Source organism: Aplysia californica, unplaced genomic scaffold (assembly GCF_000002075.1).
Source record: "Aplysia californica isolate F4 #8 unplaced genomic scaffold, AplCal3.0 scaffold00565, whole genome shotgun sequence".
NCBI classification, from domain to species: Eukaryota; Metazoa; Mollusca; class Gastropoda; order Aplysiida; family Aplysiidae; genus Aplysia; species Aplysia californica.
The window spans coordinates 277,946-294,773 of NW_004797835.1; the positions used below are offsets into that span (position 1 = coordinate 277,946).

The 16,828-nt window shown below is 37.9% G+C and overlaps 1 protein-coding gene across 5 annotated transcripts in view; it reads left to right on the plus strand.

The window, feature by feature from the left end:
• Positions 1-16,828, plus strand: part of LOC101864253 (integral membrane protein GPR155) — a 111,736-nt gene that overhangs the window by 69,210 nt on the left and 25,698 nt on the right. For 4 of the 5 annotated variants that reach the window (XM_035972044.1, XM_005106947.3, XM_035972045.1 and 1 more), the window contains exons 11-15: positions 1,322-1,622; positions 8,835-9,136; positions 11,824-11,919; positions 13,450-13,514; positions 15,748-15,789. In XM_035972044.1, the coding sequence (XP_035827937.1) occupies positions 1,322-1,622; positions 8,835-9,136; positions 11,824-11,919; positions 13,450-13,514; positions 15,748-15,789 (806 nt within the window). The remainder of the gene's footprint in view (positions 1-1,321; positions 1,623-8,834; positions 9,137-11,823; positions 11,920-13,449; positions 13,515-15,747; positions 15,790-16,828) is intronic. The other variant, XM_005106948.3, reaches the window with a different exon arrangement.

The following is a 16,828-nucleotide window of genomic DNA, read 5'->3' on the forward strand; positions in this document are numbered from 1 at the left end:
CTCTCTCTCTCTCTCTCTCTCTCTCTCTCTCTCTCTCTCTCTCTCTCCAGTCAGTGATGTGACAGCACACAGGAACTCATCACTTGCTTAAAAAGTGTTTAACGTGTGTCACTGAAATGTCCCAGCAGACATTTTAGAAACAAATTCTCGTCCTCCTCCTTGCAGGCTTGACAGGATGGATCTGGGTAGTGCGCTTGCACAATTTGTGGAGATATGATTTCAGAATGGGCGATTTTCCTCCAGTTCTCATGGAACATTACCTTGCCTCCCAATTTGTCATCCCTGACACTTCGTAAGTTTCACACAAAATACGGAAAGAAGACTAAAGTGTCCCCAAGGCCTTCTTTGATGTCATGGGTAGAGATGTTCCGTCAGTTTGAATCTATAGAGAATCAGAACTAAAGAATCCCAGACAAAAAGACGACTTCAGTTTGAACATGCACCATTCACACTCCTTTAAATGCCAACAGGGTGCAGAATTTAGTAGTCGAGTCCCATGAGACGTCTTTCCGTAGACGATGTCTGCAGCTAGGACTTTCCAACACCTCAACAGTCAAAATTCTAAAGGCAGATCTTCACCTATTACAGTACAATTTTCATGTTCGCGAGGCTGACATGGATCAGAGCATGGCAATGTGTTCGTGCTTTCTCGATCGTCTTGAAAAGCATGAACATTTCCTCGATGACATTTGGTTCAGTGGCAAAGCCCATCTTCACCTTTCAGGATGTAAACTTCACAAATACTGTCTATTACTTTAGGCACCCCACCCATCCACTGTTAAACCTAGAAGACACTTTGTAATGAAAAGTATACAGTGTGTGTGTGGTTTTAGGTATTCATGGTTTGGCTGACCCTTGTGTTTGCCACCACTGAACATTACGAACGACATGTTTTGAGTCCATAGGACCACAAGCTCTTAGAACTGTAAAATAGAATTGTTACTTTTTTAAACTCTGTAAGAGAAATGAAGTACCTTTTAAGTGATAAAGGGATGGAAAATCAAATGTTAATAACAAAAAGAAGAAAAAAAAGCAAATCAATTGGTTCTTGGGTATAATCCACTTATATCGACATCTGATTATCAACATTTTGACATATCGCTTAACTTTCTTTCCAACGAAATTTTTCTTCCAATATCTTCACTAAACAGTTTCTTTTATATCTTAAGCAACCAGCTTAAAAAAGTAGCATTGTCTTTGGCTTTATATTTTTATATATATGGACATCAAATCAACTTCCCAAAGCATGTCAATATAAGCAGATTATACTGTATGTCACATATATTATTAATATATTGAAAACATTGTTCTACTTTCACAGACTGGTTTCTCTCTCGCCATTTTGATGTTGACTGTGACCATCACCATAACGTCTCTGGTGGTGTGGCAGAGGGCAGAACGAAGCCACTTACATTGCAGTGCAGACTATGCCGGTCTTCATGAGGAGCAAAACATTTCTGGGAGCAGTGAGCGCCTGGCAGCCTCAGAGTGTGACCAAGGGGCTGGTGTTGATGAATCTCATCGTGAATTCAAGGATCTGACAAATGTGACAAGCCGTTCAGATGCTGCCAGGTCAGCAAAAAACTACCAGACCTACAATAAGCGACCGTCTTTGAAGAAAGGTAGGTTTTTACATGTGACATGTTTGTTATCCTACTCTTGCAAAATGTGGTTGGCGGGTGCTCTGGTGTGGTTTGCTTCTTCTTTCCTATCAAACATCTATCGTCCTTATCTCCCCTTCTTCTTTTTTATGTTTGTTACTCTCTTGTAACACCTCTTATCTTCTTATCTTCTGGCGCTCATATGACCATATGCAGTTGCGAGCGCTGAAAAACCTCTACTAAAACAAAACAAACTCTTGCAAAAGTTTTTGCTTTTTAGAAGCACATTATTTTTGCTTCTTAGAAACATAATACTATCAAATGTGTCCAAGACGGAATCACATGGGACCCTGAAAAAAAACTTTTAAAATCCTGTCCTAGACATTTTCCTTCTTAGAAAACAGAATTGGGGGTGGGGTCTTTAAGGCCAGCCCTCATAACTGGTGGGATCGAGTATCTATTATGTTCTCTCAGTATCGGTTATTCATGCTGTTCTGTTCTGTAAGAATTTATGACTGTGTGAATTCATCAATGTGTGGTGTGCGAGGGTGTCTGGGTAAGCTTTGTGGGATTGTCTTTACTCAAGGATGTACTGGAGAGAGAGAGAGAGGATTACTTTAGGAGCTGTGCGCTGCATATGTTCTTTATATTATTGTACTGCGCATTGAGCACTTCTTTGTGGAAATGTGCTATATAAATGCAATTTATTATTATTATCATTGTTATTATCAAGAGTCATCTATCCAGTAGACAAGCAGTAGTTAACACTTCCCATCTCACAAGGGCTGTCTTAGCTTTTCTGATAATTGCATGTGTCAGTCTTATTTATCCATTGCCATCAGTGTTTGTATCTTATAGGACCACCATTTGACCAATGAAAAACAGAAACAATTTAATGTCTCCCTTGTTTCCACCCTTACCCTAACCTATCGATGGAATAAACACAATCAACTCGTGCCATCCTCTCTGTCTTTGTAACAACTTGAGGAACTATTTTATCAGCTTGTTGTACAGTCAGGGCTGCAGGCATTGGTCAACTTTATGTCACATCTCTGACTACCCAGAAAGTTTATGTGACGGAGCACTACTAAATCTTTTTCACAAGCAGTGGTGAGATTTCACACCCACCCCACCCTGACCATCTGTTCCACTAGGGGCTCACATGGATGGGGTAAAAGCTACTCCCAAGCTGCATCCCTTCCCTCATTCCTGGCCTTGCAACATGGTGTAATGGTTAAAACCAATGGAACCAACTGGGAGTTTTTTTTATCATATCAGTTCAGAAGGGGCAAAGCATTTTCTGTCTTGGACTGTTATTGATTGTGAGGCTGGTTCAAACATTACAAAACTTTAAAACTTCCAAAATTTTCAACACATCTTTGCTTAAAATTATTTGGATCTTATTTTGAACATTCCCAAAAAGTATTTGAATTTACTCCCTGTAGCAGAAACGATTCAGCTTTGATCTTTAAAAAATCAGTGCTGTTCTATGACACACACACCCCCCCCCTCTACAACTTAAGTGGAGAGGCGGGTCAAATTTCAATCTTGCTCACTTCTAGCTATTTTGAAATGAAACTTCCCAGTATCACTAAAAATGACTTGAAAAAGAAATACAGGGAATTTTTGGGTGGAAGACATCACTGTTGCTATGGAAACGGCGGGCATTTTGAATTATAAACAAACAGTGTACTGATAGTTTTTCTGAAAAAGTTTTCAACCAGTTATGCTAAGAACTGTTCAAAACACTAATTTAGGCATATATCTAGGGAACTTGCCCTTTAAAATGACTAAATTTGGAATAAAACTATTTCTTTCAGATTTTCAAAGTTTTTGTGTACAGCCGTTATCAATTGAATATGGCCGGTGCTAGTCGCCCGATCTAGGGTGGCTAGCGTTCTGCTGCTCGACAGAATTCGGTTGATTAACCTGATGCTACTGGCCCGTGGGGATTTCTGCGACCTCATGTGGCTAGCATTTCTCTGCACACCCGGAGCCGGTCACCTAGATCTAGTAATAGGTAGTGTAAACATGGCCCGGGGCTCTCGTGGCCTAGAGGTTAAGGTGTTGGCCTCTCATTCAAAGGTCCCGGGTTCGAATCCGGGTAGCGACCGAAAAATTTTCTTCTCTAAAATTGTGTCCTTTCACCTCCTTTCTTGCTCTTTAGCAATGTTCTGTTGTCTGCTTTCGTTTCCACTTTCTGCCCTCACCTCCTTTGCCCCCTCCTCTGGGCTCCTGACTCTTTCTGTAGCCTTTCTACTGCTACTCCTTGGCTCCTCCTAACTGCTGTCTTTCTGCCACACCCCTGATCTTCTGGTAGGAAAGATCTACACCTAGCCTAGCCTTCTCGGACAAGGGCGAAAAATCTCGGAGGGCCTGTGTGCAAGTTGCGCACGTTAAAGATCCCTTGGTGGTCTAAAATTGATTAGAGTAGGCTTCGGCCGCCACCCGGGCAAAATTTCCTACCAAATGAAAATATTAGGTGGGTCCCGCGTGCTCATATGACCTTATGCAGTTGCGAGCACCGTAAAAACACTTACCAAAACAAAAACATGGCCTCGCGGCCTTCCGAGCGATAGGAAGCTATTGAGAGCTCCCAGCACACCTCTGTGATTGGCCCAAAATAGATCATAGATCTTCTATTATGTTTTTCCGCCATCTATTTTTGTCGTCTACCGAGGTTTCCCTCGCGAGTTGACTAGATCCCCTAGATCCATCACCCTTTATTATTTAATTATTATCATTCATCGGAATGCCGGTGACAAAGTTACTAACAGTAGAAATGCAGCATCCTTATGTTTTCAAAGATTGTCTAACTACTACCAAGATGTTTCAATTGCCCTATCTCGCATCCAAAGGAGACTTGGGCGCTAAATCTACCTCGTTTTAGCACGTGACGGCCCATGATACGAGTGTAAATTAACGTTCCAGCGATGAGTTGATAGCGAGAAATGTTATCTGCGGGCAGAGAGAGGGGGGGGGGGAGAAAGAAAGAAAAAGAGAGTGAGAGGGAGAGAGAAAGAGGAAGGGGGGGGGGGTTGTTATTAGCATTACTGATTCCTGTCGTTTTCTCTCCGCATCAGTTCACAAGCTGACCCAGTGCAATACGTTCATTATTGTACACATTATGGCCAGTCCCATCTTCCTACATGTAGTATAATAATGTCAATTTGGTCAGATCATTGCAGTCAGAGTCAAACTTTCATGTAAGAAATGTAACCAGTAACAATCTGACAAGACTATTAGATCTATATGAGAAAGGCTCATATAGAATAGTCTTGTTAGATTGTTACTGGTTACATTTCTTACATGAAAGTTTGACTCTGACTGCAATGATCTGACCAAATTGACATTATTATACATTGCATTACATTACATTATATTAAAAGTTTGTCTTTCTCAGGTACTGTCCTCTTTGAAGATGTATTCAGGGAGAAAGAGAATGGAAATCCAATCATATTTGGTGACTGAATCTTGCGTAACTGATCACGCGATTTAACGGATCACGCGATTTAACGGAGCGTGCGCAGAAATTCCCACAGGCTAGAAACAGAACATGCATCTAAATCCCCACGGGCCAGAAGCCGCAGGCTAATCGACCTAATTCATGCACAGATATCACAATGGGTCAGTAACGCCAGGCTGATCGACCAAATTAGTTCGAGTAGCAAAACGCTAACCACCCCAGATGGGCGTATTAAAGAAACACCAAACCATATCAGATGAGGGGAGAGGGTTGGGTGGGGTAATAAGGGACTAAAAACGCTACTCTCCATATCATACTTTACTGAACAAACAAAAAAGAAAACCTTCAAAGGTCATCCACGCTCATGCATGCGATCACACCTCAAAAGGTGCTGTTATCTCTTTTTTTTTTTAATATTTGAAATCATTGTGCGCTCTACTTTGTGAAAACCAGGAAACAAAACTATTGTAATCGATAATATTATTATTTATAGACCAAGACATACTGTTAGCAATCAGATAAAGCTGGCATCGACCCTCTGTTGTGTTCGCTATTCCTTACACATAAAGTTAGTTATGGCACACGCCTACAATCATGCAATCATAATATCTTAAATTCACTTTTAAAGTATATTTTTATCCATTTCTATTATTAAATATTTTGGCATCTTGAAAGGTTATCTTTATAATTTGGTATGTTTGATAATTTTATGTTACTTGGACAAGTTTTCTTCTTATTTTACACATCTTTCTGATTTTTAAACTAGATTATAACATAAAACTTTTAAAGAATTGAATAGTCCGTATCACACACAGAATCTTTTTTTTTTCTCCCTGTCATTATCCGTCAGTTGATCACAATATCTCTCTCTCTCTCTCTCTCTCTCTCTCTCTCTCTCTCTCTCTCTCTCTCTCTCTCTCTCTTCTCTCTGTCTGTCTGTCTGTCTGTCTGTCTGTCTGTCTGTCCATCCGTCCGCCTGTCTGTCTGTCTGTCTGTCTGTCTCTCTGTCTGTCTCTCTCTCTCTCTCTCTCTCTCTTTTTCTCTCTCTCTCTCTTTCTCTCTCTCTTTCTCTCTCTCTCTCTCTCTTTTATTTAATTTTTCCCATTCTCCTTCGTCCCTTCACAAGGCCCGCCCCTCCTTTTTCATCCCTGCTCCATCCCCTCTTCCTTGCGTGCATTCCCCCACCCCGCCCACCCCCACAACGTGGCCCAGCCCGATAAGATTCTATTAAAAGAACCGCCACAGTTCGAGATTTAGCCCACACTCGGCGGCCATATTTGACCCCCACCGCGGCGTACTGCTCGTGGCGCTGCGAAGAGAGAGAGGAGGCTCCATTAGTTCTAAACTCCTTGGTCATAATATAAAGTTGACTTCCGGGTCAAGCATTTCCACCGAAAATCGGAAGTTTTGATTCAGTGTTGAAACACGATTTCGAAGTTTATGCGACATTGTTTTATCGCGAAGCCCAAATTATAGCCCAGACACCAGTCTTAGTACTTTTACACAACAAAGTGTATCATTATTTTGCTCACTAAAGAAATGTAGGACTCTTATTTATAAAATTGATACTACTGGACTCAAATTGCCAGTGCACTGTAATTGAGAAATTAATATTTTTGAGTGCTAGATCTAGGCCTAGATTCTAGATCTAGATATAGACTATATAGATCTAGATCTAGATCTCTAGATCTAAATAGTCAAAATATTTTTTTCTTCCCAAAATCACTACTTTTTGGTGAATTTACTCAAAAAGTACCACCCAAGACATGCATAGGTTTATTCCAAATGCAATTCTAAATAAATCCATATAGATCTAAGATACGAGTGCTTTTTTCTGTTTGGGATCCTTTTTAAAAAATTTAATTTTTTTTTTTCAATATCGGAGGTTATGACCCAAATGTACAAATATTATGGAACGTATGTAAATAACTGCTCATTTTCAATATTTTCGTGTTCGATATACAGTTGTTATGGTTGTTTTGATGTATAATTTGACTAGATCTAGGTGCAAACATATTTTTTTAGTTTCATCTGAGATTATAAATTTTTTGTTTTCAAATTTTATCCGCAGCCAATCACAATTGTGTTGCATAATCGCCTCTTACAGGAACCAAAGTTGAAAAATACTCAAATAAACAATACAGATGTATTCTACAAATCATACTGAAAATGTTGGTATATAATATGTTGATATTTATTTGAATTTATGGCCCCCAAGACCTGTCAACTGCTCACTAGTCATCATCTCATTTCGCCGTCCCGAAAAAAATTCGTCCACAAGCCGAAAATAATACGTAGCGAATGAGTTGAACTAGCATGTGCCCTGTGTTCACAACTCAAGTACAATATGTTTTCAAAGTTGTTTACAACACACATTGTTGAATTGACTACTCAAATATTATATATAGAGTTATCATTTAAAATGTATAAGATAAATTCATAAATGTCGCATGAAAAATGCCGACATATTTAACGGTGTTCCCTTACTTTTTTCGAAGAGTATATTTTGCTTCAACTTCAAGTAATCACGGTGCAGAAATTGATGGGAAATATTTGTTGTGAACAAGATGATTTTTATAGCGAGTTAAAGTTTGGAATTTTAAAATGAAATGAATGGAAAGTTTTATATGTGTTTGGACGCAGTGGAATCAGGCGCTCATCAATTCTTGGGCATATCGAGTTTTTGGTATTATCTTAAAAGTAGATTATTTGCCTTGCTTTTAATGAAAAAAATATCCATTTATTTTGAACAGAAGTCGAGATATTTGCGATTGAAGGAGGTGGGGTCGCCTGGTTTCAGAAGTAAAATTAGCTAAAAAATGGCCGCCAAAATTTGGTGACTTCCATAACTTAGAGTCCTTGGAAACTGCAAATTAAAATTTGTTGTGCCTTTAATCAGCATTTTCCATAAAATCCACACATAAAACTGTTTTTGAATGGCCATACAAGGTGTTGAGCCAAAAAGCAAAAAATCGAATATATGTCCAAACAGGCCAAAAAATGCCAATTTCTGTGATTTCATTATTTTGACGAGGGCCTGATTTCACCACGATGCCTCACATATATGCACCGACCGTAATAACTCTTGGTTCAGACAATTTTTAAAAAAAGAGGAAACGAGGATTAATCTCTTGATGGAATGCGTGTGTGAATGGGTTTGAATTTTATCTAAATCTGTTTGATTTTCATAGACACTTCTTTTTCATAACACATTATTGTCTTATGGGCTGCTGCAGTGGTGTGTCTACAGGCTGGAATTAAAAATGGTTGCTTCATGGCCTGTGAGAAAATTAATATCGTCGCCGTTGTGATAAGATAGGATAAGGGACATCAGGTAAATTTTTCAGATTATCCCATTTTCATACTGTAAAAAAGTCCACTTTTGGTTGATTATTTGAATATAAATTTTTTACCAACATATGAAACTTGCTTTGTAGAATACATTTCGCAGAAATAAAAAGGAAAATATAAAATTTATAGTTTTCCAGTCTTATTACGATGGTGATGATATCACAAGACACTGAAACTGCAGGTCTGGTTTAACTGGAAAAAAAAAGGTGTTGAGATAAAGACTTTTCTTTACTGGCTCAACAAACAAGAGAAAATGACCAACTTTCAATTTCTCTTTTTATTGCCGAATATGATTTATATTTTCAAAGGTCATCCCTGTGGCTTCTATAGTTTTCCTTGTGGTGTTGCAAGCCAAGCGTCACATTCAACAGAAACGCATCTTATTAACATGATAATATGCTGTCTCTTTTTCTCAGCATCAAGTATTGAAGATATAATTCCTAGCCCAGGAGCACAAATGAGCAATGGCAATGACTCTGAGTCCCATCTGGAGGTGCTGGAAAATGTCTCAGAGCGAACATGTTTGCTGGGTCAGTGCAGCAGTGAACAGCGGCATGAGTGTATGGACAGGCTGCGAACCTATACAGCTACCACACTTATCAACGGGGACTCCCCTCAGGAAGAGGAGGCGAAGACAATGCAGGAGATGAACAAAGAGGAGTACCAGACGGCTCATCACCTTGTTATGTTGTTGTTGCTGCTGTTGTCTATGTTTATTGTAAGTAATGTAGTGAAAAGGGTAAAAGTATAACTTCCCATTTTGAACTGCTTCTGTCTAGTGCACAACATCCAGTGCCACCTGTGGATTACAACTATGTATTACAGTAGGCAGTTCAGTGAAAATTTCAAATAGCTTGGATTATATGTTTACAAAAATAGGCTTAAAAAAAGATTTACATAATCATATATATATACATAGTATCAAATTTCAGCAAATTTAAAATACTATTACACTTTTGTAACTCCCAGCAGTTCATGTATAAATAAATACGACAGAAATAGATGTGTATTTTTTGCTCGTAAAATATATTTACTTTAACAAAATAAATATCAAATCAAAATGGCTAAACTGACTAAAAAACTTATGGTTTCATAATAAAATTGTTGCTCTTAAATTACGCGACTCGACAGCGTCGATATCTGCCTTCCTTCTCCATTTTGAATTTTTCGTGTTGTTGCGGAGCTCAGGGGCACTCAAAAGTCGAAAAAGCAGTTGAAATGGAATCAAAAGACATTTATCTAAATGATAGCGACAGTGAATATTCTGATGAATAGGCCCAAGATAAGGAGCAGTCCAGCAAGAATGAAGAAAATGAACCTCCTCCTTGTGCAAGGAGTGAGACCGGAAATAGGTAAGTTCACCAATGTAATTAATGATATTACAACCCTTTTAAAATGTTGTTTTCGCTGTTTTTTATTGATTTTTTTATTTAAATTGATGTCTTGGTGTCTTACTCATATTTTGTCATATTTGGTGTGGAAATATTTTTTAAAATACTTTAAATGACAGTGCGCTTGTGTTTAGTTCCTGAACTCGCACTGTGTGACTGACTGGCTGACATAAACAACTCCTTAGCAACCTGTGTTGCGTCAAATAACAATTATTTAAAAAATATTTCCACACGAAATATTACAAAATAACGAGTTAAGAGATCAATTTAAAGAAATAAACCAATATAAAAAAACAGTGAAAAAAAAATGGCTGTGATAATATTCATAACATTGGTGAACTTGTTAGATCTACATACTGACAACGTTGATAAAAAAAGTACCAATTTACAATATCGTTCCTCGCATTAAGAGGAGGTTCATTTTCTTCATTTTTACCATATATATTACTCCTTATCGGGGGCCTATTCGTCAGAATATTCACTGTAGCTATTATTTAGATGGATGCCAGTCCCCTGATTCCATTTTAACTGCTTTTTCGACTGTTTTCCGAGTGCCCATGAGCTCTGCAACTACGCGAAATATTAAAAGTGGCGGACCGAACGCAAATATCGACGGTGTCGAGTCGCATAATTTCAGAGGGAGAATTTTTATTATGTAATCATCAATGTTAATACTTATTTTGTTTTTTAGTCAGTTTAGTCATTTTTATTTGATAAAAATATCTTACTCAATCTTTATTTGTTAAAGTAAATATACATTTTACAGGCAAGAAAACACATTTATTTCTATCGTATATACGAAATTCTGTTGCATGAACTGCTAGAAGTTAAACAATGAGAGATAACTTGTTGTGAAGTAGAGTGATTTATGGTAAAACTGCCATGTGATTTTGTAAGTAATATGGTAGCCTATATGCTTTGAACGAAAATATTTTTATATCTGATTGTTCTTTTTGATTTTTTCAGGATTTTGTGTAGTTGGAGAACTCTTCAGTTTTGTTGTATTTTAAACATCTGAAGAATCCCAACTATACAGCTGTCTTTTATCAAACGTTGTCACAACAGTCTTATGCTGCTACATCTTACAATGACTCATATCTGTTGCACTGCATATTTTCTTTCTACGCTTAAGTGAAAATTTAGTGGTAATACTTTTTATATAATTAAAGGCTTGAGCTTATCTGGGTGAAGTCGAATGATCAAGTATTTTCTTGATAGTTACTCATTGTAAATGACTTATTTTTCTTTTTCCTCTGTTGTCCTACTTGTAGAAAGAGATTTTTAACTTTTGTTTTAAAGTGGTTTTTTATTTTTCTCTTTTGTCTGTTTTTTGCCACTGACTGAAGTGGCTTTAGACCATTCCCAAAGGGGGGACATTTCTCGTTCTAATGCACAGTAGAATTGTAAATGGGCTGATCTTACAATGTCATGCTCATAACGGTGCCTGAACCACAACAGGGAACTGCTGCTTTTTCTTTCCTAATCCTTACAATCGTCATTGTCCTCTACTTTTTTAAAATGTTTGTCACACTCTTGTGACTCGCTATTTCCGGGGTGCCTTGATAGTCGAAGCAGACTTTGTGCTGTTGAAGCTAGAGAGGTGAGCAGAGTAAGTCTGATTCCCTGTAAGGACTTCTCTGTTGACATTCACCCCTTGGCGCTCATATGACCTTATGCAGTTGGGAGTGCCGTAAAACTTCTACTAAAACAAAGAAGATTTTTGTTATTCAGCATTCATTGCACTTTTTGCCTTGAAATTACCATGTAATATAGAGTTAAGTGTTGAAAAGAGAGCATGAACTATCTACCTTGCATAATTTAGTTTTTTCAGGTAGGCCCTATATTCTCATGTTAAGAAAAATGATTTGTAGATTTTTTGCCTTTTCTAGGACACTTTTCACTCTTTGTAACAGATTCCCATAAATCTATGCTGTTTTGGTGTGATTTCTCTTCAAAAAACCGTGACGAAACCATTCATTATTTGTAACTCTAGTTCTCGTGTCTCTTTCTCCAGGGTCTCTTTTTGTGTATTTGGAGAATATTTGAGAGCCGGCCATCTGGGATTTATGTAGAGATAGAGTTCCTTGACAGTGTATTTAATTTTGGACAGGTAGGTTTGAACGCCTTTCATATATGTATTACATGTCGGGGGGGGGGGGGGGGAAATTTTTTTTTTACAGTACGATTTTATTTAAGACCATGACATTCCCAAGAGGAAATGCGAATAGAGAAGTTGAATTCACTCACACTCACTACCACACCCGCAACGACCCACAACTGTTGCGGTAAAGTTGCTCCGACGCTGTGATACCACACCCGCAACCCTCGCGGTTCGTACTTAGGAATTTTTTTCTCACGTTTAAACCGCACCGTTTGCGTTACTAGTTTGTCTTTTTTTTTAGTTCATTCAATTATCTTTCATTAGAAAAAAACGAAACTGAAATCAGACGAGCGCAAGTTGAGTTATTGACTTTGCTTTTACGACAGCTGCCCTTAGAACTGAATTTATCTTTTCGTCAGATCGCGTACATTGACAGTTTTCGAACATTTGAGAACGAAAGTGACTCAGAAACCAATGAATTGGTCGAAGATTGTTATGACGAACTGGGTGGGGAAATTTGCAAAGTAGAATAAGGTTTAGTAGGGCCTCCAAAACCTAGATCTAGGGTTGCAGTAGTGGGGAAGGACGTGAGTAAGAAAGACAAAGGGAAAGCTATTTTTGACCAATTTTTGAAAACTTGTGAAAAAAAAGTAACAGTAAGAAAAAGCTGTAATTTTATCAGCGCAATTCGATGTTAATTTGCAAAAGCACAATGATTTTTAAAAATTACCCTTTAAATGGCTGGTACACAGGGAATAGCGACCCCGGAAATGGCTGGTAGTGAGTGAGTTAAGAATATCTTTTGATGAGAGCCTTAGTTTTTTATTTGTTTTACATGTCTTTCTAGTTCTAGTAGTTTTGCCGTAGCTCATGTGTTGTTTTACTTTTGAAGAGCGGAACATTTCTGATCAGTTTTGTCACACATACCTTTTTGTTTTTGTGCTTTGTTTATGAAAGAGCAAGTGTGCTCTTATGTCCCAAACCTTAACGGATTCTAAAAGCCAGAAGAAATGTGCCAATTCTCTTTTACTTACAGTTACAGATGCAAGCTCATTTCTTCTTATAACCCCCTGGGGCGGTGCCACTGACTGAAGTGTCTTTAGGCCATTCCCAAAGGGGGAACATTTCTCGTTCATGCACAGTAGAAATGTAAATGGGCTGATTTATCAATGTCACGCTCACAACTGTGCCTGGTCTACAACAGGGAACTGCTGCTTTTTCTTTCCTAATCCTTACTATTGTCGTTTTTCCTCTACTTCTTTTGTATGTTTGTCATACTTTTGTGTCCCGCTATTTCCGGGGTGCCTTGAAAGTCGAAACAGACTTTGTGCTGTTGAAGCTAGAGAGGTGAGCAGAATATGCCTGATTCCCTGTAAAAACTTTTCTGTTGACATCCACCCCTTGACGCTCATATAACCTTATGCAGTTGTGAGTGCCGTAAAACCTCAACTGAATAAAATGAAATATTTCTTCTTTTATGTGGCTTGTGACAATCCCCAGGTTACACTGTAGCTACTGTAATGTTTTTGTGTCTTTCAGGGTTTCCTGATACTCACAGTATTTGGTTTTGACACAAGACTAGTGTTTTCTCCCCTCATCAGAAGGTACATACAAACTTATAAAAGTGTTTTCAATTGTTTGAGTGATTGGAATCCTCATCAAAATTGTCGAGTGACTTGATACCATCTTTAGAATATTTAGTACGTTTGAGGGTATCCTTTAAAATGGAATCATTAAAATTCAGTGTTTGTGTTGATATCTGAAAAGTTAATCCATTCTTGTTCGAATCGGTTTTGTATAAATTGTCAAGGATAATTTAAGTTCTTCAATGCTGAAAAGTTTAAAGAAGACCCCCAAAGTACCACATAATATGGAATGCTTTTAGCATATCTTATGGAGAAGATAAGGAACTTACTGTTTTGTGTCTGTCTTTGACCCAGAGAAAGATGGTAAAACCCTTCTGGTTCTCATATTCTATCTGTTTTTATGTTGTAGCAACGTTTTGATTCTATTTTAAGGATCTACGAGGTCTGTCTCAGAATAATGATTCCCTGTCATGCTGTCCTCACCTATAATTATAAATCACCTTGCATTTGGTATCAACAGAAAGCTAATACAAATACCTATTCAACGTAGGAACCATCGAGTTCAAGACATTTCTCCATTTGATGTACCCAGTGGTCAAAGACAGTGGTCAGTGATCGTTTGTCCAAGGTCCCGAGTGCTTTTCTCAAAACCTCTTGAATCTGGTCCTCGTCCTCAAATCGCTGACCTCGCCTCATTTCTTTCACCATGAGGAAGAGGTGGAAGTTGCCTGGGGGGAGTCGGGCGAATAGGGCGGGTGTTCCAATAATTCCCACGAGTAACCCTCAAGAAGCTCGTTCACAACTCTGGACTTGTGAACAGGCACGTTGTCATGATGCAGAATGGCGCCTTCTTCAAGCAAAGTGGGTATTTTTTCCGGATTGCAGGTCTCAGCTTGTTTTTGAGGACGAGTAGTCACCATTGACAGTTACGCCAGGTGGGACTAGCCAGTTCAGTATGATGCTACTTGGTCCAAAAAACATTGTGCATCACCTTTCTCTCCCCGTGTTTTCTGTGTGCGCTTCCATCTTTCATGTCAGACCCAGGGCTTCCAATCTTCCGCAATTTTGCGGATTTCCGCAAATTAGCAGAATTCCGCAAATGGAAAAATTTCCGTGAAAATTCGTGCAGAAAATTTTTTTTTTTTTTATGCGAAATAAAAAATTTCCGTTATTACCAATAGTCAACAATAACCAACCCATACCGGAAGTGCTCTTTTATTTGAAAGTGTAGACAGTGTCTTTCACTTTCACTTTCTAAAGCTCAAGAAGCAGAGCACCAGCTATGTAAACAAGAGGAAGAAATGACGATTGTGATTCAATAGATCTTGGGCCTGCCAAGAAAAGAAAACTCAAAAGAGAGCTTGATTTTTTTTACCAGACTTGTTTATTTGTAAGTTTTGTTGTAGATTTAAGTTGAATAAGCTGTCAAGTTATTTAGATCTAGATTTTGGGTTTGGAAATATATGGATTAACACAAGCAGAAAATTATGTAGACCTACGCAAAGTGTGTTTTATTTCTCACTTGTTTTCTGTTAAATTTTGGCTTGAATAGCCATAAATGGCATACTTAGGATGCTCTGAAACCAAAAATTCTCAAACATAAAGGGGACGCTGTCCCCCTTCAACCCCCTGGACCCGAAAATCCTCGAAAAATGACATCAGCTGCAGACCTCCCACCTTCAAACCTCCTTGATCCTTTTCCTTACTGTTTGAATTGATAGGGCATTATTCCCTATTACTTTGTATAGATCACCATGGGTTTCAACTGCAGACTTGCTGAGAAGAGTTGAAAATTTGATCACAACTCGGACATCGTAGCGTGAGACGGTTGCACCAATGTTTTGCTCAGACATTTTCCTCGAATATACTTTAGACAAAATGCACCACACTTGACACGTCACACCTCTATGACCCGTTCACCAATGCACTTGCAATTTGACTTTGATATTTCTTAGACATGATGTCATTACGTCACAAAATTTACTGGCTGTCGGTTGCGTACTTTTGATTTTATGGGGAGGAGGGAAACTTTATTCTGAGGCAGACCTCGTAGCATGACTTAAAAATGCCTTTCTAGTTCTACTCTGATGGCAAAAGATCCTTTATATCCCTTTGATTCTTCTGAGGCCAAGTAACTTGACATCACTTTCAGCCATTTTTGTCTCAAAGAAAGTAAACTTTTTCATAAATGCTTTCATGTTTCACATAATGCTTTAAATGACATTTTATTTGATTTTGTTTATATTTCCAGACGAATGTCTAAGTATAGGTTTTTCTACACACTCTATGTTAGGTAATGTCTTTATTGTGAAGAAATTCTGCTGTCTGTCATTATGCTTCTCATTGTAGTCTACTGTATATTGAATATGACCTGCCTGAAGATTTATCCACTTCTTTCGTAAATAATTTTTGTGTTTGTAAACAAGTTGAATATTGTAGGATTATCTCTTTTTTTTTTCTCAAATCAAAAGCAGACTGCTGTGAAATGAAGTTTTGAGAGTTAACTTCTTTTTTTTCATACCATGGCAAAAAATGACGCTCATGTTGCCATTTCATAGTTGTGAAACTTGAAGTTTATTTGGTACATAAAAGTATGATGTAATAATAGAGTAAAGTGTTGGAAAGGGTGTATTAATTATGTACCTTTCGTGGTTATTGTTTTCATTTTGGTGGTATATTCTCATTTTAAGAAGAGCGAGTAGCAGCAGTGACACTGCAGTTATACAATGTTCCCTGCTGTTTTCAATAAGACTTAAACCAAATCATATTCAGCTAGTCTGTTTCATAATTTCTTTTGTTCATTCAACATATTATGTTTACTTGTTTTCTGTATAGCTTTTTTTTTTTTATCTCTTGGTGTTTTTACCTTGGTGTTGTTGTTCAGGCACTTTTGTCCTTGAAAGAAAAGATGTCTTAGTCTCTATTTATTCCAATTTATCCCTCTCTGTGCGTCTGGAAGTTCTTTAGGGACTAAATTATACCATTGTAAACTTTCTTTTCCACCTGTTCCCTGTAGTGCTAATTTATTATATCGCAAAATAGTCACAATATCATTAAATGTATCTTGTTGAAAGTAATTGACTTTTCATAAAAAATATAAACGTGGAGTTAATTTTGCATTTCAGAGTTGGGTTTGTCATTTCCTTTTCTGTTGGTCTCTAATATTTATCTTTGCTTTCCCCATTGAAGACCTCGGAGTAATATCTCTCTACAAAGGTTAAGATTTTGAAGAGAAAATGCATTTTGTTCTGAAATTTGAAATGTACACTGGACTTTTGTCTTTGCTGAGCAACATATAAGTTCCTCATTTTCCATGTCTTTATCTCTTTTCT